The 25,438-nt window shown below is 42.2% G+C and overlaps 1 protein-coding gene across 4 annotated transcripts in view; it reads left to right on the forward strand.

Moving 5' to 3' along the window:
* LOC119531086 (GSK3B interacting protein) overlaps window positions 1-25,438 on the forward strand; it is a 46,373-nt gene that overhangs the window by 18,127 nt on the left and 2,808 nt on the right. For all 4 annotated transcript variants that reach the window (XM_037831910.1, XM_037831912.1, XM_037831913.1 and 1 more), the window contains one exon: window positions 1,464-1,722. In XM_037831910.1, the coding sequence (XP_037687838.1) occupies window positions 1,465-1,722 (258 nt within the window). In that variant the 5' untranslated portion in view covers window position 1,464. The remainder of the gene's footprint in view (window positions 1-1,463; window positions 1,723-25,438) is intronic.

Below are 25,438 nucleotides of genomic sequence, written 5' to 3' on the forward strand. Positions count from 1 at the left end.
TAGTAACTTCAGAAAAGTGATGGGAATTTGTAAGGTAACAGACAAATGGTGTAAGTATTCATAGCAGGTTGTCAGCTTTGTCAGAAAAAGATTTGTTAAAGCTCTTTTTTTAGAAAAAAAAAAAAGATGGATTTATTGCTAATCTGATCTAACTCCAATGTGGTGGGGGTAGAGATAGACCTTCACCACAGTGCTGGAGTAGGTAGGAAGTGAGTGTTCATCTAATAGATGAATTAATGAAGAATCATGCTACATTTAGGACAGTGGGTGCTTAATCCATAACAGAGAAATGAAAATTTTAACTTACTTTAAAGCCAGGCAGGTAAAAAGAGAGCACAGTATCTTCTCCTGTAAAGTCCTTTTTAGATTCCAAAGCAGTTTCATGTTCATTAGCTTTTCTCATGCATACATTTCAAATTTTAACAACACTCACTGCCAAGAAAATCTGTTTTAACCCTGGCCACAGAAGAGACACCATAACAACATAGCAGCCATGCAGGAATAATGGCTCAAGTTAGAACAAGAAATAATATTGTTCAAATAAGTGGTGAAACAGTGTTGAGTTATTTGATAAATGGTGTTGGAACAGCAGGCTATCTATTTGGAAAATAATGTAGCATAAATTAAATTCCAGATGGAACAAAGAGTTAAATATAGGTAGCATGAGAATTTAAAAGACAATTTAGGGTTTTTTTTTTTATTTTTAATGTAATCATGGAGAAGGGAGGCTTTCTTAAGCAAAATCCATTCAGAAGTTATGAAAGGAACTATTGAGGGTTAGCATCCTATGGTAAGTAAGGACTAAAACTCTGATTTCAAACTACCAGCTCTGCCTTTTACTGCTGTGTCATCTAAGAACCAAAAGTATCCTATCAACATCCAAAAATCTGTTCAACCAAGGAAATGTATGTTAAAACAATGATATATGATTCTTTCCCTTTCAAATTGGCAAATATTAAAAAAAGATTAGCAAGAGTGTGATGAAAAGAGTATAGTTTTCTATATGCTGTTGAGGTGGAATGTAAATCAGTACAACCTTTATTTGAAGGGTTAATTGGCAGAATCTGTTGAAAATTAAAAAGAGCAGGTCCTCTGACTCAGCAATTCTATTTCTAAGTATCTATCCTAGAGAAATAAGTATACTTGCAAAAAGAAGCATGTACTGGATTTTTTACTGCAGCGTTGTTCAAAACGGCTAAAAATTCTAATATTCTAAATGCTCATCAATAGAGGAATTAACCTTTTGGGGACAAGTGAGGAAGGAGAGATCCTTTCTTTGAAAATCCATGGATGTCTGTAACTTTGCTGTGAAAAACTGTTAGAAATGTCTTTAGACCGTATTTTTCTTGAAAGTTCTTAGCTGGTGTATTGTACTAAGAAGCAGTTGCAAGGCACAGATACTTTTAATCAAACAATAATTTTATTTTTTATGAACAAGTTTTATATCAATTTCTTTTTTGCAGAATGGAAACGGACTGTAATCCCATGGAGTTAAGCAGCACATCAGGATTTGAAGAAGGGTCAGAGCTCAATGGTTTTGAAGGAACTGACATAAAAGACTTGAGGCTGGAAGCCGAAGCAGTTGTAAATGATGTTCTCTTTGCTGTTCACAACATGTTTGTCTCGAAAAGTCTGCACTGTGCGGATGACGTGGCCTATATCAACGTGGAAACCAAGGAAAGGAGCAGATATTGTCTGGAGCTCACTGAAGCAGGGCTTAGGGTAACCCACTTTTCTTTTTTTTTTTTATCTTTACCACTTTAAAAGGAGGAATTCCCAGTGCCAAGAGAAGGCTGATGAATGAGAACTGGAATCTTAGGTAGCTTCTGAGATTTTTATTAAGGAAAAGTTTTTTCTTAGGAATTTTTACTAATTTTAAAAGTCTTTCAGTCAATATAGTGAAATTTAATTTTTTGGAAAAGAACAATCATTTGCTTTGTAGGGTGTTACTTTATTTTAGTAACCCCCAAAACTAATTTTTTCTCATCTATAGTTAAATGTGTCTACCAAAATTATGCATTTTCCTCCATTGGATGAGTTTTGCATTCATTGTGTTGAAAGAGGATCTTTTCCCACCTTAGCAAATGTCTCTTCTATGAAGGTACTTGACTCCACTGTTCTTTAGCTCTCAGATCAGAATTAAATCACACGGAAGTTTCCACCTGCAAATTTCTAAGAGCCATCCTATTGCCTCTTTATGACAAGTATCTCTTTATTAAAAATGAATTATTCTGAGCTAATCACTTGGATTTGCCATTTCCAAATCCTTTAAATCAGAGTCATGAGTTTAAAATAACAGAACTCACCACCTGAGAGCAACTATCTTCCATTAAGAAAGTCTTTAACCTACTGAATAATGGGATAGACATTAGAAATGCCAACATTTAATTTTTTTTTATTGTGGAATATAACATATTTACCTAGAAGTGATAACTTTCCAAGTGCAGTTTAACAAGTAGTTAGAGTGCAAATTTCACAGAATGTTATGGGTTACATTTCCAAAGTTCAGTTATTTCCTTATTGGGAAATGTAACATATATGTAAAAAGATGGTAACTTTCAAAGGACAATTTAACAAGTAGTTATAGAAAATTTCCAAGAGTGTTTTGGGTTACAGTACCATGTTTCAGTTATTTCCTTATTATCAAATGTAACATATATACAAAAAAGTGATAACTTTCAAATTATAATTTAACAGTACCATAGTTACAGTTATTTCCTTATTGTGAAATGTAATATATATACAAAAAGGTGATAACTTTCAAATTACGATTTAGCAAGTAGCTATATAGAAAATTTCCAAGAATGTTATGGGTTATGGTTCTACCATTTCAGTTCTTTCCTTCTAGCTATTCTAATATCCTAGCAACTAAGAAAAGGAAAATTATATAGAGATTCAGTATTCATAATCCTTTGTTAAATTCTATCTTGTCTGTTGCTACCCCTTCCTCTAGTTTAATCACTTTCCCAATCTTCAGGGATGTCTAGGCAGTGACCACCCTAACTTGTTCATGTTGAAAAGGGGTGCCGACATTATGGGAAAAGGGGACGCAACTGGTTGATGTTCTTGAAGAGGCTGTTGCCTCTGGGTTTGGGGTGTTAGCTGGCATAGGAGCTCTCTAGAGGATTTAAGTTTCTGAAAAATAAACTTAGTGAGTGAAACTTTTATAGAGTCTCAGATACAGACCCGGGTATTCTTTAGAGTTTTTCAGTACTACTGTTGACTTGGGCTTATCATACTGTGTCCATTTGGGATATCTAGTTGGAGCTTGCATAGGAGTAACCTCCAGGACAGCCTCTAGACTATATTTGAAATCTCTTAGCCAGCGGAAACTTATTTTGTTGCCTTTCTTTTCCCCCTTTTGGTCAAAAAGATATTCTCAACCCTTCGATGTCAGGGTCAAGCTCGTTTCCGGAATCCATGTCCCATGTCACCAGGGAGACTCACTTATGTGGGGGGTCCTGTCCAATGTTGGCGCGAGGGTAATGAATTCATTTGCACAGTTGGGCTTAGAGAGAGAAAGTCCACATTTGAGCAACAAAGGAGTTTCTCTGGAGGTGATTCCCAGGCAGAATTATAGGTGGGCTTAGCCTCCCCTTTACAACCATAAGTTTCACTCAAGCAAGCCTCAAGATTGGGCTTGACTCATAAAGGAGAGTTTCCTAATTTCACATAGCATATGTTCTGTCCATGGTAATCAATCAGTATCTCACATTATCATCACTTAGTGGTACAATTCTCAACACTCTCTATTTTAGACAATGCTCATGACCCAAAACACCCCATAGATCTTTTCAGCCCTTAATTATTTGTCCCTAGTATTTGTGTGGTTCTACTAAGCTATTCCTATTAATTATAGTCCCTGATATGCAATAGGTAGATTTTTCCCATATACCACTCTGTTGTCAACTCTCTGTACTAGTACCATCCCTTAGAAGTATATCATGCTATCACCTATCTATATTTGTAGTGCTGATCTATGGGATACAAGACTTTAAACAACCCCTTTCAATCCTGTTCACCTTCAGTACAGCTCTGATACTTATAATCCCATTAACAAACAATCATCACCCCTATCCATTACCATACCTTTGAATTCACCCTCATTAACATATCTGAACATAATAGGTTATCATTTTCCATTCACTAGTGTCTGTCTATCTCTAGGTCCCCAATATTCTATATTGTAAGACATTGATTTTACACAGGGAGTTCATAGTAGGGGTAACATACAATATCTCTCCTTTTGTGTCTGACTTATTTCACTCAGCATTATATCTTCAGATTTCATCCATGTTGCCATATATTTCAGGACCTTGTTCTTTCTTACTGCTGCATAGTATCCCATCACATGTATATACCACATTTTGTTTATGCACTCATCTGTTGAAGGACAGTTGGATTGTTGTCATCTCTTGGCAGTTGTGAACAATACCGCTATGAACATCAACGTACAAATGTCTGTTTGTGTCACTGCTTTCAGATCTTCTGGGTATTTACCAAGAAGTGGAATTGCTGGCTCGTAAAGTAAATTGATATCTGGTTTTCTGAGAAACCACCAAATTGTCTTCCACAGTGGCTGTACCATTGTACAGTCCCACCAGCAATGAATAAGAGTTCCAATTTCTCCACATCCTCTCCAGCATTTATTATTTCCTGTTTGTTTAATGGCAGCCATTCTTTATTGGTGTGAGACGGTGTCTCATTGTGGTTTTGATTTGCATTTCCCTAATAGCTAGTGAAGATGAACATTTTTTCATGTGTTTTTTAGCCATTTATATTTCCTCTTTGGAAAAATGCCTTTTTATATCTTTTGCCCATTTTATAATTGGGCTGTTTACTATTCTTGTTGAGTTGTAGGATTTCTTTATATGTGCAGTCTCTTATCATATATATGGTTTCCAAATATTTTCTCCCATTGAGTTGGTTGTCTCTTCACCTTTTTGACAAAGCCTTTTGAGGCACAGAAGCTTTTGATTTTGAGGAGTTCCCATTTTTTTTTTTTTTTTTTTTGTTACTTGTGCTTTGAGTATAAGGTCTAAGAAGCTACCTCCTATTAGTAGGTCTTAAAGATGTTTCCCTATATTCTAAGAGTTTTATTGTGCTGTCTCTTATATTGAGGTCTTTGATCCACTTTGAGTTCATTTTTGTGTCCAGTGTGAGGTAGGGTCCTCTTTCATTCTTTTGGATATGGATATCCAGTTCTCCCAGACCCGTTTGTTGAAGAGACTGTTCTGTCCCAGTTCAATGGATTTGCGAGCCTTATCAAAAATCAGTCAACCATTGATCTGGGGGTCTATTTCTGAACTCTCAATTCGATGCCATTGATCACACGTCTATCTTTGTGTCAATACCATGCTATTTTGACTACTGTGGCTTTATAGTAGGCTTCAGAGTCTGGAAGTGTAAGTCTTCCCACTTCATTCCTCTCTTTTAGAGTATTTTTGGCAATTCGAGGCCCCTTTCCCTTCCAAATAAATTTGATAACTAGCTTTTCCAAGTCTGCAAAGTAGGTTGTTGGAATTTTTATTGGAATTGCCTTGAATCTGTAGATTAGTTTGGGTAGAACTGACATCTTAACAACATTTAGCCTTCGTATCCATGAACACAGACTATCTTTCCATCTCTTTAGGTCCCCTTTGATTTCTTTTACTAAAAATTTGTAATTTTCTGTTTAGAGGTCTTTTACATCCTTGGTTAAATTTATTCCTAGGTACTTGATTTTTTCAGTTGCTATTGTAAATGGAATTTTTTTTTTTTTTTGATTGCCTCTTCATTTAGGTCATTTCCAGTGTGTAGGAACAAGACAGACTTATGTGCATTAATCTTGTATCCCACCACTCAATTGAATTTTTTTATTAGTTCAAGTAACTGTGTCATCAGTTTCTCAGGATTTTCCACATATAAGATCATATCATATGCAAATAATGACAGTTTTATTTCTTCCTTTCCAGTTGGGATACCTTTTATTTCTTTGTCTTGGTGAATTGCTCTGGCTAGAGCTTAGCACAGTGTTGAATAATAGTGGTGACAGTGGACATCCTTGTCTCGCTCCCAATCTTAGGGGGAAGGCTTTCACTTCTCACCGTTGAGTACTGTGCTGGCTGTGGGTTTCTCATATATGACCTTTATTGTATTGAGGAAGTTTCCTTCAATTCCTACCTTTCGAAGAGTTTTTATCAAAAAGGGATGCTGAATTTTGCCAGATGCTTTCTCAGCATCTATTGAGATCATCATTTGATTTTTCTGTTTCAGTTTGTTAATGTTAATGTATTGTGTTACATTGATTGATTTTCTTATGTTGAACCACCCTTGCATGCCAGGAATGAACCCCACTTGGTCGTGGAATATAATTCTTTTAATGTGCCTTTGGATTCAATTTGCAAGTATTTTGTTGAGAATTTTTGCATCTATATTCATTAGGGAGATTGGCCTATAGTTTTCCTTTTTTGTGGTATCTTTATCTGGTTTTGGTATTAGAGTGATATTGGTTTCATAAAATGAGTTAGGCAGTGTTCCTTTATCTTCAGTTTTTTGAAAGAGTTTAAACAGGAATGGTGTCAATTCTTTTTGGAAAGTTTGGTAAAATTCCCTGTGAAGCCATCCGGCCCTGGGCTTTTTATTTGAAGGTAGATTTTTGAGGACTGGTTGTATCTTTCTTTGCTTGTGATTGGTTTGCTGAGGTCTTCTATTTCTTCTTGGGTCAGTCTAGGTTGTTCATGTGTTCCCAGGAAATTGTCCATTTCCTCTAAATTGTCTAGCTTGTTGGCATACCATTCATAATATCCTCTTATGGATTTCATCTCATTTCTGTTTCTGTTTATTTGGGTCTTCTCTCTTTTTGATTTTGTCAGTCTAGCTAAGAATCTGTCAATCCTGTTGATCTTCTCAAAGAACGAACTTTTGGTTTTATTTACTCTATTGTATTTTTGTTCTCCAGCTCGTTTATTTCTGCTTTAATCTTTGTTATTTCTTTTCTTCAACTTGCTTTAGGGTTAGTTTGCTGATCATTCTCTAGCCTCTTCAGGTGTTCAATTAGGTCTCTGGTTTTAGTTCTTCCCTGATTTTTGATGTATGCATTTATAGCTATAAATTTCCCTCAGCACCACCTCCACTACATCCCATAGGTTTTGATATGTTGTGTTCTCATTTTCATTCGTCTCTGGATATTTCCCTATTTCTCTTCCAATTTCTTCTTTCACCCCTGGTTGTTTAGGAATGTGTTGTTTAACCTCCATTTGTGAAAGATCTGGTTCTTGGGTGCTTGTTGATTTCTAGTTGCATTCCATTATGGTCAGAGAATGTGCTTTGAATAATTTCAGTCTTTTTAAATTTATGAAGACTTGTTTTGTGCCCCAGCATGTGATGTATCCTGAAAAACATTCCTTGAGCACTAGAGAAAAATGTACATCCTGGTAATTTGAGGTGTCACGATCTATATATGTCTGTTAAGTCTAATTCATTTATCATATTGTTTAGGTTCTCAATTTCCTTATTGGCCTTCTGTCTAGTTGTTCTATCTATAAAAGAGAGTGGTGTATTGAAGTCTCCCACTATTATTGTAGAAATGTCTGTTGCTCCCTTCAGTATAGCCAATGTTTGTCGCATGTACTTTAGAGCTCCTTGATTGGGTGCATATTTATGATTGTTATTTCTTCTTGGTGAATTGTCCTCTTTATTAATTTATTGTGTCCTTCTTTGTGTCTTATGACATCTTTACATTACAAGCCTATTTTATTCAGTATTAGTATAGCTACCCCTGCTTTCTTTAGGTTGCATCTTGCACAGAATGTTTTTTTTTTCATTCCATTCACTTTCAGTCTCTTTGTGTCACAGGGTCTAAGATGAGTCTCGTATGAACAGCATACTGATGGGTCATACTTCTTAATCCATTCTACCAGTCTGTATCTTTTAATTGGAGAGTTTAATTCATTCACATTCAGAGTTATAACTGTGAAAGTTCTTGAACCAGCCATCTTATCCTTTGGTTTTTAGTTGTCAGATCTATTTTTCCCCCTCTGTTTTTTTTCCTGTAAGTTACCCTTAATAATACTCTTCATTTACGTGCCCTTCTCCAGACCTCTCTCTCCTTTCCTTTTCTCTCAGCCTGTAGAGCTCCCTTTAGTATTTCTTGGAGAGCAGGTCTCTTGTTAACAAATTCTCTTAGCATTAGTTTGTGAAAATTTTAAAAACTCCCTCAGTTTTGAAAGAGAGCTTTGCAGTATAAAGAATTCTTGGCTGACAGTTTTTTTTGTTCAATCGTAAATATGTTCCTACCACTGCCTTCTCACCACCATGGTGCCCACTGAGTAGTCAGTACTTAGTCTTGTCTTATTTCCTTTATATGCGATGAATCGCTTCTCTCTTGCTGCTTTGACAGCTTTCTCTTTCTCTTCAACATTTGAGAATCTCATCAGTATATTTCTCAGAGTGGGTTTATTTGGATTTATTCTATTTAGAGTTCATTGGGTGTCTTTGATTTGCATATTTATATCATTTAGAAGGGTTGGGAAGTTTTCCCCAACTATGTCTTGAAACACTCTTCCTAGCCCTTTTCTCCTTCTGGGACACCAATGATTTTTTTTTTTTAATTCAATTTTATTGAGATATTTTCACAATCCATACATTCATCCAGAGTATACAATCAGTTGTTCACAATACCATTATATAGTTGTGCATTCATCACCACAATCAATTTTTAAACATTTTCATTACCACACATAGAAAAGAATAAGAAAAGTTAAAGTAAAAAAGAACTCCCAAAACATCCCATTGCCCCATCCCTCTCTTTTATTCGTTTACTTTATGTCCCTTTTCTATTCATCTGTCCATACATTGGACAAAGAGAATGAGAGCCACAAAGTTTTCACAATCACACGGTTACACAATGTAAGCTATATAGTCTTCTTCAAGAATAACAGCTACTGGATTGCAGTTTAACAGTTTCAGGTATTTTCTTCTAGCTCTTCCAATACACTAAAAACTAAAAAGGGGTATCTGTATAATGCTAAGAATAGCCTCCAAAATGACCTCTTGACTCTATATGAGATCTCTCAGCCACTAAAACTTTATTTCATTTCTCTTCCCCCTTTTGGTCCAAGAAAGCTTTCTCAGTCCCATCATGCCAGAGCCAAGCTCATCCCTGTGAGTCATGTCCCATGTTGCCAGGGAGATTTACACCCCTGGGAGTCATATCCCACATAGGGGGAAGGGCAGTGAGTTTACCTGCAGAATTGGCTTAGAGAGAGAGGCCACATATGAGCAACAAAGGAGGTTCTCTGGGGGGAACTCCTAGGCACAATTATAAGCAGGCTTAGCCTCTCCTTTGTAGTAACAGACTTCATAAGGGCAAGCCCTAAGATCAAGGGCTTAGCCTTCTAAATTGGTAGCTCCCAGTGCTTGTGAGAGTATCATTAGTTCGCCAAGTGGGGAAGTTTAATATTTCCACATTTTCCCCCCGTCCCTCAAAGGGGCTTTGCAAATACCTTTTTATTCTCTGCCCAAATTACTCTGGGATGTATTGGGTCGTCACACTAACCTGTACAAACGAACAAGATTTCAGTCCCTATTCAACATTCCATGTAATTATGTTGTTTGAATAAACTGACCATACAAGTTAAATTATGTAGTGTGTTACCAAAAATACAGATTTTGCACCTAATAAACATTTCTTCCTTTGGTCTTACACAGAAGTTGAAGTTTTAAATACACCATCAATATCATTGTTTACTCTTTTTTTTTTTTTAATCTTCATTTTATTGAGATATATTCACATACCACGCAGTCATACAAAACAAATCGTACTTTCAATTGTTTACAGTACCATTACATAGTGGTACATTCATCACCCAAATCAATCCCTGACACCTTCATTAGCACACACACAAAAATAACAAGAATAATAATTAGAGTGAAAAAGAGCAATTGAAGTAAAAAAGAACACTGGGTACCTTTGTCTGTTTGTTTCCTTCCCCTATTTTTCTACTCATCCATCCATAAACTAGACAAAGTGGAGTGTGGTCCTTATGGCTTTCCCAATCCCATTGTCACCCCTCATAAGCTACATTTTTATACAACTGTCTTCAAGATTCATGGGTTCTGGGTTGTAGTTTGATAGTTTCAGGGATCCACCACCAGCTACCCCAATTCTTTAGAACCTAAAAAGGGTTGTCTAAAGTGTGCATAAGAGTGCCCACCAGAGTGACCTCTCGGCTCCTTTTGGAATCTCTCTGCCACTGAAGCTTATTTCATTTCCTTTCACATCCCCCTTTTGGTCAAGAAGATGTTCTCCGTCCCACGATGCCAGGTCTACATTCCTCCCCGGGAGTCATATTCCATGTTGCCAGGGAGATTCACTCCCCTGGGTGTCTGATCCCACGTAGGGGGGAGGGCAGTGATTTCACCTTTCAAGTTGGCTTAGCCAGAGAGAGAGGGCCACATCTGAGCAACAAAGAGGCATTCGGGAGGAGGCTCTTAGGCACAACCATAGGGAGGCCTAGCCTCTCCTTTGCAGCAACCGTCTTCCCAAGGGTAAAACCTGTGGTAGAGGGCTCAACCCATCAAACTACCAGTCCCCTATGTCTGTGGTCATGTTAGCAACCATGGAGGTGGGGTAGGCGAATACCCCTGCATTCTCCACAGGCTCCTCAAGGGGGCACTACATCTTTTTTTTTTCCTTGTTTTTCTTTTTTTTTTTTTTTTTTTAACTTTCCCTTCTTTTTTAAATCAACTGTATTAAAAAAAAGTTAAAAAGAAAACAAACATACAATAAAAGAACATTTCAAAGAGACCATAACAAGGGAGTAAGAAAAAGACAACTAACCTAAGATAACTGCTTAACTTCCAACATGTTCCTACTTTACCCCAACAAAGTTACCTAATATAGCAACATTTCTGTGAACTTGCTCCTACTATATCCATCAGAAATTAACAGACCATAGTCATTCCTGGGCATCCCCAGAACGTTAAATAGCTTATCTGTTCTTCTTGGATTATTGTTCCCCCTTCCTTAATTGCTCTCTATTGCTAGTTCCCCTACATTCTACATTATAAACCATTTGTTTTACATTTTTCAAACTTCACATTAGTGGTAGCATATAATATTTGTCTTTTTCTGCCTGGCTTATTTCGCTCAGCATTACGTCTTCAAGGTTCATCCATGTTGTCATATGTTTCACGAGATCGTTCCTTCTTACTGCCGCGTAGTATTCCATCGTGTGTATATACCACATTTTATTTATCCACTCATCTGTTGAAGGACATTTGGGTTGTTTCCATCTCTTGGCAATTGTGAATAATGCTGCTATGAACATTGGCGTGCAGATATCTGTTCGTGTCACTGCTTTCCGATCTTCCGGGTATATACCGAGAAGTGCAATCTCTGGATCGAATGGTAACTCTATATCTAGTTTTCTAAGGAACTGCCAGACTGACTTCCAGAGTGGCTGAACAATTATACAGTCCCACCAACAATGAATAAGAGTTCCAATTTCTCCACATCCCCTCCAGCATTTGTAGTTTCCTGTTTGTTTCATGGCAGCCATTCTAACCGGTGTTAGATGGTATCTCATTGTGGTCTTAATTTTCATCTCTCTAATAGCTAGTGAAGCTGAACATTTTTTCATGTGTTTCTTGGCCATTTGTATTTCCTCTTCAGAGAACTGTCTTTTCATATCTTTTGCCCATTTTATAATTGGGCCGACTGTACTATTGTCATTGAGTTGTAGGATTTCTTTATATATGCAAGATATCAGTCTTCTGTCAGATACATGGTTTCCAAAAATTTTTTCCCATTGAGTTGGCTGCCTCTTTACCTTTTTGAGAAATTCCTTTGAGGTGCAGAAACTTCTAAGCTTGAGGAGTTCCCATTTATCTATTTTCTCTTTTGTTGCTTGTGCTTTGGGTGTAAAGTCTAGGAAGTGGCCGCCTAATACAAGGTCTTGAAGATGTTTTCCTACATTATCTTCTAGGAGTTTTATGGTACTTTCTTTTATATTGAGATCTTTGGTCCATTTTGAGTTAATTTTTGTGTAGGGGGTGAGGTAGGGGTCCTCTTTCATTCTTTTGGATATGGATATCCAACTCTCCCAGCCCCATTTGTTGAAAAGACCATTATGACTCAGTTCAGTGACTTTGGGGTCCTTATCAAAGATCAGTCGGCCATAGATCTGAGGGTCTATCTCTGAACTCTCAATTCGATTCCATTGATCTATATGTCTATCTTTGTGCCAGTACCATGCTGTTTTGGCAACTGTGGCTTTATAATAAGCTTCAAAGTCAGGGAGTGTAAGTCCTCCCACTTTGTTTTTCTTTTTTAGAGTGTCTTTAGCAATTCGAGGCATCTTCCCTTTCCAAATAAATTTGATAACTAGCTTTTCCAAGTCTGCAAAGTAGGTTGTTGGAATTTTGATTGGGATTGCATTGAATCTGTAGATGAGTTTGGGTAGAATTGACATCTTAATGACATTTAGTCTTCCTATCCATGAACATGGAATATTTGTCCATCTTTTAAGGTCCCCTTCTATTTCTTTTAGTAGAGTTATGTAGTTTTCTTTGTATAGGTCTTTTACATCTTTGGTTAAGTTGATTCCTAGGTACTTGATTTTTTTAGTTGCTATTGAAAATGGTATCTTTTTCTTGAGTGTCTCTTCAGTTTGTTCATTTCTAGCATATAGAAACATTACTGACTTATGTGCATTAACCTTGTATCCCGCTACTTTGCTAAATTTGTTTATTAGCTCTAGTAGCTGTATCGTCGATTTCTCAGGGTTTTCTAGATATAAGATCATATCATCTGCAAACAATGACAGTTTTACTTCTTCTTTTCCAATTTGGATGCCTTTTATTTCTTTGTCTTGCCGGATTGCCCTGGCTAGCACTTCCAGCACAATGTTGAATAACAGTGGTGATAGCAGGCATCCTTGTCTTGTTCCTGATCTTAGAGGGAAGGCTTTCAGTCTCTCACCATTGAGTACTATGCTGGCTGTGGGTTTTTCATATATGCTCTTTATCATGTTGAGGAAGTTTCCTTCAATTCCTACCTTTTGAAGTGTTTTTATCAAAAAGGGATGTTGGATTTTGTCAAATGCTTTTTCAGCATCTATTGAGATGATCAATTGATTTTTCCCTTTTGACTTGTTAATGTGTTGTAATACATTGATTGATTTTCTTATGTTGAACCATCCTTGCATGCCTGGAATGAACCCCACTTGGTCATGGTGTATGATTTTTTTAATGTGTCTTTGAATTCGATTTGCAAGTATTTTGTTGAGGATTTTTGCATCTATATTCATTAGGGAGATTGGCCGGTAGTTTTCCTTTTTTGTAGCATCTTTGCCTGGTTTTGGTATTAGATTGATGTTAGCTTCATAAAATGAGTTAGGTAGTGTTCCATTTTCTTGAATGTTTTGAAAGAGTTTGAGTAAGATTGGTGTCAGTTCTTTCTGGAAAGTTTGGTAGAATTCCCCTGTGAAGCCATCTGGCCCTGGGCATTTATTTGTGGGAAGATTTTTGATGACTGATTGGATCTCTTTGCTTGTGATGGGTTGGTTGAGGTCTTCTATTTCTTCTCTGGTCAGTCTAGGTTGTTCATATGTTTCCAGGAAATTGTCCATTTCCTCTACATTATCCAGTTTGTTGCCATACAGTTGTTCATAGTATCCTCTTATAATTTTTTTAATTTCTTCAGGATCTGCAGTTCTGTCACCTTTTTCATTCATTATTTTGTTTATATGGGTCTTCTCTCTTTTTGATTTTGTCAGTCTAGCTAGGGGCTTGTCAATCTTGTTGATCTTCTCAAAGAACCAACTTTTGGTGATATTTATCCTCTCTATTGTTTTTTGTTCTCTATGTCATTTATTTCTGCTTTAATCCTTGTTATTTCTTTTCTTGTACTTGGTTTAGGATTGGTTTGCTGTTCATTTTCTAGCTTCTTCAGTTGATCCATTAGCTCTTTGATTTTGGCTCTTTCTTCCTTTTTAATATATGCGTTTAGTGCTATAAATTTCCCCCTTAGCACTGCTTTTGCTGCATCCCATAGGTTTTGGTATGTTGTGTTCTCATTTTCATTCGTCTCTATATGTTTAGCAATTTCTCTTGCTATTTCTTCTTTAACCCACTGATTGTTTAGGAGTGTGTTGTTTAACCTCCGGGTATTTGTGAATTTTCTGAGTCTCTGATGGTTATTGATTTCTAATTGTATTCCATTGTGGTCAGAGAATGTGCTTTGAATAATTTCAAACTTTTTAAATTTATTGAGGCTTGTTTTATGTCCCAGCATATGATCTATTCTGGAGAAAGTTCCGTGAGCACTAGAAAAGTATGTGTATCCTGGTGATTTGGGATGTAATGTCCTGTATATGTCTGTTAAATCTAATTCATTTATCAGATTGTTTAGGTTTTCAGTTTCCTTATTGGTCTTCTGTCTGGTTGATCTATCTATAGGAGAGAGTGATGTGTTGAAGTCTCCCACAATTATTGTGGAAACATCAATTGCTTCCTTTAGTTTTGCCAGTGTTTCTCTCATGTATTTTGTGGCACCTTGGTTGGGTGCATAGACATTTACGATTGTTATTTCTTCTTGCTGAATTGCCCCTTTTATTAGTATGTAGTGGCCTTCTTTGTCTCTCAAAACATCCCTGCATTTGAAGTCTATTTTATCTGAGATTAATATTGCTACACCTGCTTTCTTTTGGCTGTAGCTTGCATGAAATATTTTTTTCCATCCTTTCACTTTCAGTTTCTTTGTGTCCCTGTGTCTAAGATGAGTCTCTTGTATGCAACATATTGATGGTTCATTTTTTTTGATCCATTCTGCGAATCTATATCTTTTAATTGGGGAGTTTAATCCATTTACATTCAACGTTATAACCGTGAAGGCATTTCTGGAATCAGCCATCTTATCCTTTGGTTTATGTTTGTCATATTTTTCCCCTCTGTCTATTAATATCTTTTATTGTACCCATACCGAATCTCTTTAGTACTGAACCTTTCTCCAAGTCTCTCTGTCCTTTCTTTGTTTCTCTGTCTGTAGGGCTCCCTTGAGTATCTCCAGTAGGGCAGGTCTCTTGTTAGCAAATTCTCTCAGCATTTGTTTGTCTGTGAAAAATTTAAGCTCTCCCTCAAATTTGAAGGAGAGGTTTACTGGATAACGTATTCTTGGCTGGAAATTTTTCTCACTCAGAATTGTAAATATATCGTGCCACTGCCTTCTCGCCTCCATGGTGGCTGCTGAGTAGTCACTACTTAGCCTTATGCTGTTTCCTTTGTATGTGGTGAATTGCTTTTCTCTTGCTGCTTTCAGAACTTGCTCCTTCTCTTCTGTGTTTGACAGTGTGATCAGTATATGTCTCGGAGTGGGTTTATTTGGATTTATTCTATTTGGAGTTCGCTGAGCATTTATGATTTGTGTATTTATGTTGTTTAGAAGATTTGGGAAGTTTTCCCCAACAATTTCTTTGAATACTCTTCCTAGACCTTTACCCTTTTCTTCCCCTTCTGGGACACCAATGAGTCTTATATTTGGACGTTTCATATTATCTATCATATCCCTGAGGTCCATTTCGATTTTTTCAATTTTTTTCCCCATTCTTTCTTTTATGCTTTCATTTTCCATTCTGTCATCTTCGAGGTCACTGATTCGTTGTTCAACTTCCTCTAGTCTTGTACTATGAGTGTCCAGAATCTTTTTAATTTGGTCAACAGTTTCTTTAATTTCCATAAGATCATCCATTTTTTTATTTAGTCTTGCAATGTCTTCTTTATGCTCTTCTAGGGTCTTCTTGATTTCCTTTATCTCCCGTACTATGGTCTCATTGTTCATCTTTAGTTCTTTGAGTAGCTGCTCTAGGTGCTGTGTCTCTTCTGGTCTTTTGATTTGGGTGCTTGGGCTTGGGTTATCCATATCGTCTGGTTTTTTCATATGCTTTATAATTTTCTGTTGTTTTTGGCCTCGTGGCATTTGCTGAACTTGATAGGGTTCTTTTAGGATTTGTAGACCAATTGAAGTCCTTATCTCTAATTTATCAGATCTACAGCTTCGTGGAGTACACTTTCTCTAACTAACCAGCAGGTGGCGTCCACGATCCACCTGTTCTCCACAAGCCAGTTCTCCCCTGCTTAGCCTTTTTGGTGAGTGGGGGAGTGAGTCTTGTGGGGTCCAATTGGTGTACCAAGCTTGCGTGTGTAGTTGGTGTTGCCTGCCCTGTATATGGGGCGTGTTTCTGGGCAGTCAGGGAGGGGGGGTGGCTCTAACAATCAAATCTCCCTGGTGATCCTAGAGTTTTAAAGCTGCTGCAATAGTCTAATCCTTCAGTTCTGTCCTGCCACAGTTTGTCTCTGCCACTGACCCACAAGTCCTTGGTATTGGCGTATGGCTCCTGAGACTTGCAAGTGGGCCCCTCTTCCAGGCCGTGCACCCCGGGTCCTCTGTTGAGGGATGACTGTGCTATGTCACAGGTGAGTGCTGTCCCCCCAGGGCAGTTCTGGGCTGCTGGGCTGTGTAGGGAGGCTCCCAGTCTGCTGAAATGATGGCTGAATGGGGCTTTGTTAATTCACACTGCTCTGCCTTCCCAACTCTGGGACAATCAGCTGAGGTTGCAGGGAAGGCTAATGTCCATGCCCAGTTTTGTGGTGCGTGCCTGTTATTTGAAGCACTTCCGTCACACTGGGTTGTCTGGGGCAGTTCTGGGCTATGGGGCTGGCGATGGGCGGGAGTGTTTCCTGTCCACCAGGATGATGGCTGTGAGCGGACACCCCCCTTTTCTTGGGAAGTTGTGGTGTTTAGTGAATTTTCTCAGCCACTGGATTATTGCGTTTTGTCTCAGAGCTCTCCTAGTTCTGCTCTTGACTTGACCTGCCCAACTAGCAAGTCTTTGAAGCTTTCTGTATTGGGCTTCTTAGAGTAATTGTTTTAGAAAAAGAAAAAAGGATTAAAAAAAAAAAAACGGTCCCTCCTCAGAGATCTAATGGGTTATTGAAATGCTAAGAGACAAAGCAACCAGGGCCATTAAGGAAAGGTCCACAGGGCAGAGAGATTAGCTTTTCTTCAGGATTTGCATATGCGCCTCAGGGGCCTTCCCCTTTCTATGTTCACCAGAACTCCAAAAATCCTCCGCTTTTATTTTGGAGTTTTTCGTGTTGTTTTTTTTTCTATGCCTGTCTCCTCTCTGCTGGGCTGGCTGCTCTCAGATTCTCTGGTGTCTGGTCTCCGTCTATCTATGGTCGGAGTCTGGATCAGCAGAATGAGTTTCTGATAAGGGCTGCCACTGCAGTTCTCCCTTCTCCTTCCGGGAGCTGACAGCCCCTCCTCCCCCGGGACTGAGCCTGGCAGGGAGGGGCGCGGGTCCCCTGGCCGCAAAAACTTACAGATTTCGCTGATCTCAGCAGTTCCACGTTTTCATGAGTGTTGTATGAAGTATGCCCAAAGTCAGATTGCTCTGTGGTGTCCAGTCCACGCAGTTCCTGGCTTTCTACCTACTTTCCTGGAGGAGTAACTAAAACATACAGCTCACCAGTCTGCCATCTTGCCCCGCCTCCTAGGGAATTATCTCTTACACTTGAATTCCTCTTTTGTCTCTCTGACTCTCAACTCCACCCTTGCCTGGGTCTGCTCTGACAATTGAAAATGCCGAGGCTTTCTCTAATGAGCTGCTTAGAATGGGAGGAAAAAAAGGAAAAAGAAAGCAAGCCCCTTTTCAGTGCCAGTCCCTAGCCCCCCCAGTTTCGCTGGTTGATGATGTTAGTACCCAGTTTTCCGCACCCCATTTCTTGGACACAGCTGTTTTCCAGTATTCTCAGATTAGCCTTCTCCAAATACCTCTGTTTTCATTTATTTATTAGTTTTTCTTTTTTCATGTCAGCCCCAGCTCCTCTCTGCCAGGAGGGACCTCAGGGTTCCTTTCCTGCTTGCTCCAGGTTTATTTGTGATTGTAGCTTGTATTCAGTAGTCCAGATTTGTTAAATAAAACCACGATTGGAGCTTGGTTGAGTTACTTTCCCTCACTCCAGGTAGCCTGCTGCGGGTGTCTGAGCTTGTGCCTCGACTTACCAGGCCTGGGCCAGGGGACTTGATATCACCCCCTGGGGAGGGTAGTAGGTACGGGCGTGAGTGCCCTCTGCAGCCCCCCCGAGCCTGAGGAGCGAGGTCAAGGCAGCTCCCTTTTCCTCACCCAAAATGCCACTGGCAGGGGAGGCTTGCCGGAGGAAACCGCCTTTCTCCCAACTGCCCTTTCCCCACTACCTTATCTTACCCACCCACTCCCTGGTGCCAAGGCCACTCCTGCCACCGCCAGTGCGCATGCACCGTGGCCGAAACAACCCCCGCCCGCTGCAACGGCTCCTGAATCCTCTCAGAACCAATCCTAGCCCCTCTCCCTTCAATATTGCCATTTTAGGCTACTTCACCTCCTTTCCAGCCCTGCCCCTCTTACCAGCCTATATAACCTGTAATCACCCCTGAATAAATCTCTTTGGCGCATACCCCTACTGGATGAAGAGTGTTTTTGTCCTTATCGCCGCCCTCCTTGCACGCCTCTCGCCGAGGACTCTGGCCAACGTCCTCCGCCTCGCCCTCGCCTCCGGGAAAGAGCCCCCGCCGCCGGTACCCTTTAAGCAGCCCCGAGAGCTGAGGGCTCGGCTACCGGCCGCCACTCCCCCTAGAAGCAGTAACCCCGACCGCAACTGGTGCCCCGTGTGAGGAACGTCTCCACACGACAGTTTGGCAGGTCACTCGCTCGCCCGGACGCCTCTCCAGCTTCCCGTTTCCTCGCCTGCAAGGTAGGGCCGCCTCTCCCTCGCCGCTTCCGGAGCCGTGTGAGGTTCCTTGCTCCGAAGCCGCTCCTCCCTTCCCCCACGCTCTCTTCATCCAGTAGGAACTCCTCCCTTCCCCCACGCTCTCTTCGTCCTCTTGTATGCGCACTTCTATGACCCCCGTTCCTCCTAACACTCTCCCTCTTCCCCTCCATTACTTTGCTGTAGTTCTTTGTATCTTTATTTCCTCATTTGGTGCCGTGTGCCTCTTTGCAACTGCCCCCCCTGACTGCTCTCGTTGCCAAAGGGCATTGCTTTCCGCTCTCGCCGTCTCCTTCGGCCTTGCAGCCGCAGTTTATCTCATTCTCTCTGCTCGGTAAACAACTCCTCCTTCTCCTCCCTGCCAGCCGGCCGGCCCGGCTCGGGAGCAACTCCCCCTCCTCTCCCCTCAGCTATGGGTAATCGTATATCTACATGTCAGGCACCTCAAGTTCGTGCTCTAGCTGGTCTCCTAGACACGCATCGCTGTAAAGTGTCTGTCCGGCAGCTGCAGATATACTGGGATCTCCTGCTGCCCTTTAACCCATGGCTCACCACTTGTCATCTTTGGGACCCTGTTACTTATGATCGCCTTATTGATCGAGTCACTAATGCCATGGAACATGAGAGCAAGCGTTTCCCTCCCGGCTTGCTCCCCACTCTGATAACCATCCGCTCCTGCCTTCAAGGCTCCCTCCCCCCTGATCGGGGCCCCGTTAAATCCAAAGAGGCCCTATCAACCCAGCCAACAGACTCAGATAGCGATACTAATTCAAATCATGACTCGGACACGGAGTCCTTAGTCGAGCAGATTAACAACGCGCTCGAGGTGACTCCCAAAAAGCAAAATAACACTGCGCCACGCCAAGATGGCGAACTTCCTCCTTCTTCTTCCATCGAGGGGAGGAAATGCTCTGGTGATGACATCAGCCCTAAGCTGGGCCGGAAACCGCATACGCTTTACCCCGCCCTTTCACAGGGCGGAGCTAGTCCACCATCTTATGCCTTGAACCCCACCCTTTCACAGGGCGGGGCTGGTCCGCCATCTTGTGTCTTAGCCACGCCTACCGCGCCGCCATCTTGCGACGCTTGGGGCCTCCCACTCCCGCCTCTCCCTCCGGCGAGCTCCCCCTCGGAGCCGCTGCCGGCAGCTGCCGCCGCTCCTCCCACCCTGCCGACTAACAACCCCTGGCTGCCTTCTACACCTCAAGGCAATCCTTGGGGCAACGCTCCCCCTACCCCCACTCCCGCGCCAAGTCCTCTGCAAGCGTGTCCTCCTTTCTCTCGTGCTTTTCGCTGTTTTCCTCTTAACCTTGCCCCCACCCCACAGAGGCCGCATGACTGGTATCCCATTGACTCAGATACTATCAAGCAGCTTCGCGAGGCCGTCAAGGAGGACGGGTTAGGTAGCCCATATGCTTCCCAAATACTACAGGATCTCGCCATGAACTATTGCCTCCCCCAAGACTGGGCCTCGCTTGCCCGTTCAATTTTTAACCCCGGTCAGTTTGTTGACTGGCGTGCTCACTTCCAGGCAGAAGCAGCTAAGCAAAGTGAGCAAGATGCAGCCATTGGAGTCTATCATCCCCCCGAAGCCTATTTGGGCACTGGAGCGTTTCTAGTGCGTCTGCTTATATTAATGCACCTGCCACCTTTTGGCCTATCCTTTGGAAAATCGCCTTACGAGCGTTTGCCAATTGCTCTGCCTGTCGGCCTAATAAATTCACCAAGCTCTTCCAGGAACCGAGTAAGCCTTTCGCCACCTTTGTCTCCAGAGTCGAAGAAACCTGCGCCAGGAAGGTAAGTGATCCCCAGGCCCAATATTACATGTGCCCATCCTCAAATCCTGAAAAATCGTACTGCAATTCCCCCAACAAGTACTACTGTGCATACTGGGGGTGTGAAACATTAGCCACTAATTGGAAGCCTCCTGTTCCTAATCATTACCTTACCTTAAAGTGGGCCCCTACAGGGTGCAAACTCCCTACTGTTAACTGGCTCGGCCAAGAAAGTAAGGGATCCTGCACACATCTTAATCTTACAGTGCAGCTCCCCACTAATCCCTCCTGGTTACTCGGTCAAACTTGAGGCTTCAGAATCTATGAAAAAGGAACCGACCGAGGATCACTTATTCTATAAAAAAAAAAGAGGCTGTAAGCCAACCATGCCAAAATACTGCTTTAAAAACACCCTCTGGCATAGGTCCCAACCAAGTCATTAACCCCCTTTTTCCACAGCTCTCCAGCCGCACCTTAGTTCCAACTAAACGCACTTCAACTACATCTCAAACACCACCACCCCAGCTTCCTCTGCCCCCTTCTCGTTATTCCTCTCCCCTCCTCAGCCTCATCCAAGCCGCCTTTGCCTCAGTGAACTCCTCCAACCCCAACTTTACCTCCTCCTGCGGGCTCTGCCTCTCCACCTCTTCCTCACTGTACGAGCCCGTTGCCTCCAACCTCTCCTTTTCAGAAAGCAAAGAAGACAGCCCCTCGGAATGCAGTTGGAATACCTCTGCCGTCCCCCTGACCTTTCATTCAGTCTCCTATACGGGAAAGTGCGTCCGCCCTCGCTCCAGTAACTCTCCCGACCTCACTGCCTGTGCCAGCTACTCATCTCCTAGCAGCTCGGCAAAATTTCTCATTCCTCATAACTCCTCCCAATGGCTCTGCTCCTCTACAGGACTTACCCCCTGTCTCAGCACGAATATCATCAGTGAATATAAAGAAACTTGCCTCCTAATTGTCCTTATCCCTAGGGTCTTATATCATAGCGAAGAAGACTTCTTCCTCCGTCTGGAAAAAACTGCAGCTCCAGCCCTTCTGCAAAAGCGAGAGCCCATCACCGTCCTTACAATTGCCTCCCTCCTAGGTCTTGCCGGCGCTGGCACCGGAATCGCTGCGTTAGCCAGTCAAGGCTCCGCCCTAACTCACCTCAGGGCGGCTGTTGACGAGGACATTCGTCACCTACAAAACGCTATTTACCATCTAAAAAATTCTGTCAATTCCCTCTCTGAAGTCGTGCTCCAAAACCGCCGAGGTCTTGACCTTCTCCTCCTCAAAGGAGGAGGCCTCTGCGCCGCCCTAGGAGAAGAGTGCTGTGTATATGCCAATTCCACAGGTCTCGTCGAGGACAGCCTGAAAAGGGTCCGAGAGGGACTGGAAAAGCGTAAAAGAGATCGTGAAGCCACCAATTATTGGTCCAGTTTTTTCACTCCCATCCTCCCATACATCCTTCCTTTTCTTGGCCCCCTATTAATAATTATTCTAGCTCTCATCTTAGGACCCTGCATCATACGCAAAATTGTCCAGCTTGTAAGAAAACAAACGGATGCCATTTTTTCCTCGTTCGTGCAAATCCAGTATCAACGACTCGCCACCTCTGACGCCCCCCACTCCGAGATGACAGCCAACCCTCCGCGACCTCAACGCCACCGGTCAACCCGCCGACCGCGAGGCCCTTCTCAATCACCTGAACATCGCTCTCACCTCGAGTTCCAGCTTCTCTGAACCCCTGAACTTTAAACCCATGAACTTTAAACCCCTGAACTTTAAACCCCTCACCTTCGCCCAGCCTGCTGCAGCGGAGCCATTGTCAAGCGCCCGGGCACCACACCAACACTGAGCTCCAGCCTCGCTGAGCCACCGTCAACCCCTTTTTCCCTTCCCTGACCTCCCCCTTCCCTCACCCTTAGCGGGACTCTCCGGTAAAGCCTCTTCCTCTAATTAGAAAAGAAAGGGGAATTGCGGGTGTCTGAGCTTGTGCCTCGACTTACCAGGCCTGGGCCAGGGGACTTGATATCACCCCCTGGGGAGGGTAGTAGGTACGGGCGTGAGTGCCCTCTGCAGCCCCCCCGAGCCTGAGGAGCGAGGTCAAGGCAGCTCCCTTTTCCTCACCCAAAATGCCACTGGCAGGGGAGGCTTGCCGGAGGAAACCGCCTTTCTCCCAACTGCCCTTTCCCCACTACCTTATCTTACCCACCCACTCCCTGGTGCCAAGGCCACTCCTGCCACCGCCAGTGCGCATGCACCGTGGCCGAAACAACCCCCGCCCGCTGCAACGGCTCCTGAATCCTCTCAGAACCAATCCTAGCCCCTCTCCCTTCAATATTGCCATTTTAGGCTACTTCACCTCCTTTCCAGCCCTGCCCCTCTTACCAGCCTATATAACCTGTAATCACCCCTGAATAAATCTCTTTGGCGCATACCCCTACTGGATGAAGAGTGTTTTTGTCCTTATCGCCGCCCTCCTTGCACGCCTCTCGCCGAGGACTCTGGCCAACGTCCTCCGCCTCGCCCTCGCCTCCGGGAAAGAGCCCCCGCCGCCGGTACCCTTTAAGCAGCCCCGAGAGCTGAGGGCTCGGCTACCGGCCGCCACTCCCCCTAGAAGCAGTAACCCCGACCGCAGCCTGCTTCTCTTTTCCACAGGGAGGTGTTTCAAATCAGTCTGCCATGCCATTGGGGTGCCAGCTTCGCTGTTTCAGGAGCTTTACTTTCAGTTCTATGCTGCGATCTCAGCCATTCCATCCATTCCAGGCTGGTATATGATGTGTGTCCAGTCACGTATGTCCCCCAACAGTTGTTCCAGACTGTTTACTTGTTGTTCCTGGCTATTTATTAGCTGCTCTAAAGGACTAACTAAATTCTACACCGCTCTATGCTGCCATCTCACCCCTGGGATTGATTGTTATATTTGTGTGCTTCATGTTATCCATCATTTCCCTGAGCTCCATTTCAAATTTTTCAGTTCTTTTCACTTTTGTTCTTTTGTGTGTTCACATTCAGTTGCCTTGTCCTCAAGTTCATTTATCCTTTCTTCTGCCTCTTCAAATCTGCTGTTGGTGTGTGTCTCTAGTATATTTTTAATTTGATCAACAGTGTCTTTTATTTCCATAAAATCTGCTATTTTTTAATTTATTCTTTCACGTTCTTCTTTATGCTCTTCTAGAGTCTTCCTGATGTCCTTTATGTCTTTAGCCATTTCACTGACGTTCTTTTCGAGATGTGTGTGTACTTCTTTAATTAATTGCTCCAAATTTTATGTCTCTTCCAGGTTTTTAATTTGTTCGTTTCGCTTGTCCATATTTTCTTGTTTCTTCAGATGCTTTATGATTTTCTGTTGGCTTTGGGGCAATTGCTTGTCTTGATAAGGTTATTTGGGGAAATTCAGGATTATTTGCGCATTTATGTATAATTTGGCAGACGTACAGCTTGCTGGAGTGCACTTTACCTGTTCTACCAGCAGATGGCATTCTTGAGCCACTTCTTACTCTCAAGCCAGCTTTCTCCCAACTTCTCCTCTGTGCTGGGTGGGGTCCAAACCAGGTGGAAATCAAATCAGTGCAGCAGTTCTCTGTGCCCTGGGGACTGCTGGCCTGGGGGTGCAGTGTGGGCCCTGTGCAGTTCAGCAGGGAATCTACTCAGCGGTACCCTCCAGCTCAAGCATGCCCTGTTCCCTGCATGCCATGCACCCTCGAGCCTCTGGGGTGTGGGAGGGGCTCCTGGTGCTTCCATGGGAGGAGAGTAAATGCAGTCAATACTCGTCTGCTGCCTCCCGAGTTTGTTCACGTGAGCTCCAGGCCATGTGGCTATGGAGGATCATCTCCCCAGTTAAGTGTTAAGCTGGATGCATGGGTGTGGAGAGCCACCACTCCCTCCCTTGCTCAGCAGCTGTCTTGGCCCTGCCAGCCCAGGAGGCGGTCCCAGCCGCATAAACTCACCCCATTCCTTGAGGCACAATCTCTGCCTTTCCATCCACATCCCCACCACGTACTATAGGAGTCCCTGTGGCCACTCGCACCCCGAACCCGCAGTCCTGGGCATCCTCCGGCCCCTCTCTAGTGTCCTTCACAGAGAAGAAGCATGCTTCACCTCGTCCGCTCTGCCATCCTCCCAGAAGGGCCAACATTTAATTTTAACTTTATTAATTAATTATTCTTTAGTCTTGGGCAGAGGCCTCTGACTTCTGTTTCTATATCTCTGTTAAAAAGTGATTCCTATAAAGTTGTACAGTATCCCAAGCTAGAGGGCAGGGAATAAGCAAGTAAGACTATCATACAATTTTATGTTAAGCATGTGTGTGAGTAGCTGTTTATTTCACTGGATTCAGTTTGCTTAAGGTCCATGTGGATCATGTATACTGTATATTCCTTGAAAAAGGATCTCTTACATTGAAGCCAGTTGTAAGGCCAGCAGCTATACTGCTCTGAATTCCCTCACAGCTGTCATGTAGATAATTGCTTAGTTTTGGGAGTAGTTTCTTAATTAACTTATTTTTGTGTGTGTGCTCCTTCTAAATCCTTAAGTTTTTACTCAAGATTATAGTGTTTAGAGGGAGGTCTTAAATAGAAATAGGCAAATGAAAAGTAGAGGTGAATGATCTCAGGTAAATTAACTCTGTTTTTACATTGGGTAATTCCAAGGTGGCTGTGGTGAGGTAGAAAGGCTCTGGTCAGAGAATCAGAAGGTTTAAATATGAATTTGAGTGGGCTTCGGGGAATCACCATCTCTGAGCTGATACTTCTTTGCCTTTAACCTGAAGTTAACAAAAACTTTAAAGGATTTGGGGGAAGATTATAAGAATAAAATATACAGAAAGAGCTGGGATCACTTATAAAATCTGGCAGGTAGCAGATACTCAAATATTTGTTTTTCAG

Source organism: Choloepus didactylus, chromosome 4 (genome assembly GCF_015220235.1).
Source record: "Choloepus didactylus isolate mChoDid1 chromosome 4, mChoDid1.pri, whole genome shotgun sequence".
NCBI lineage: Eukaryota > Metazoa > Chordata > Mammalia > Pilosa > Megalonychidae > Choloepus > Choloepus didactylus.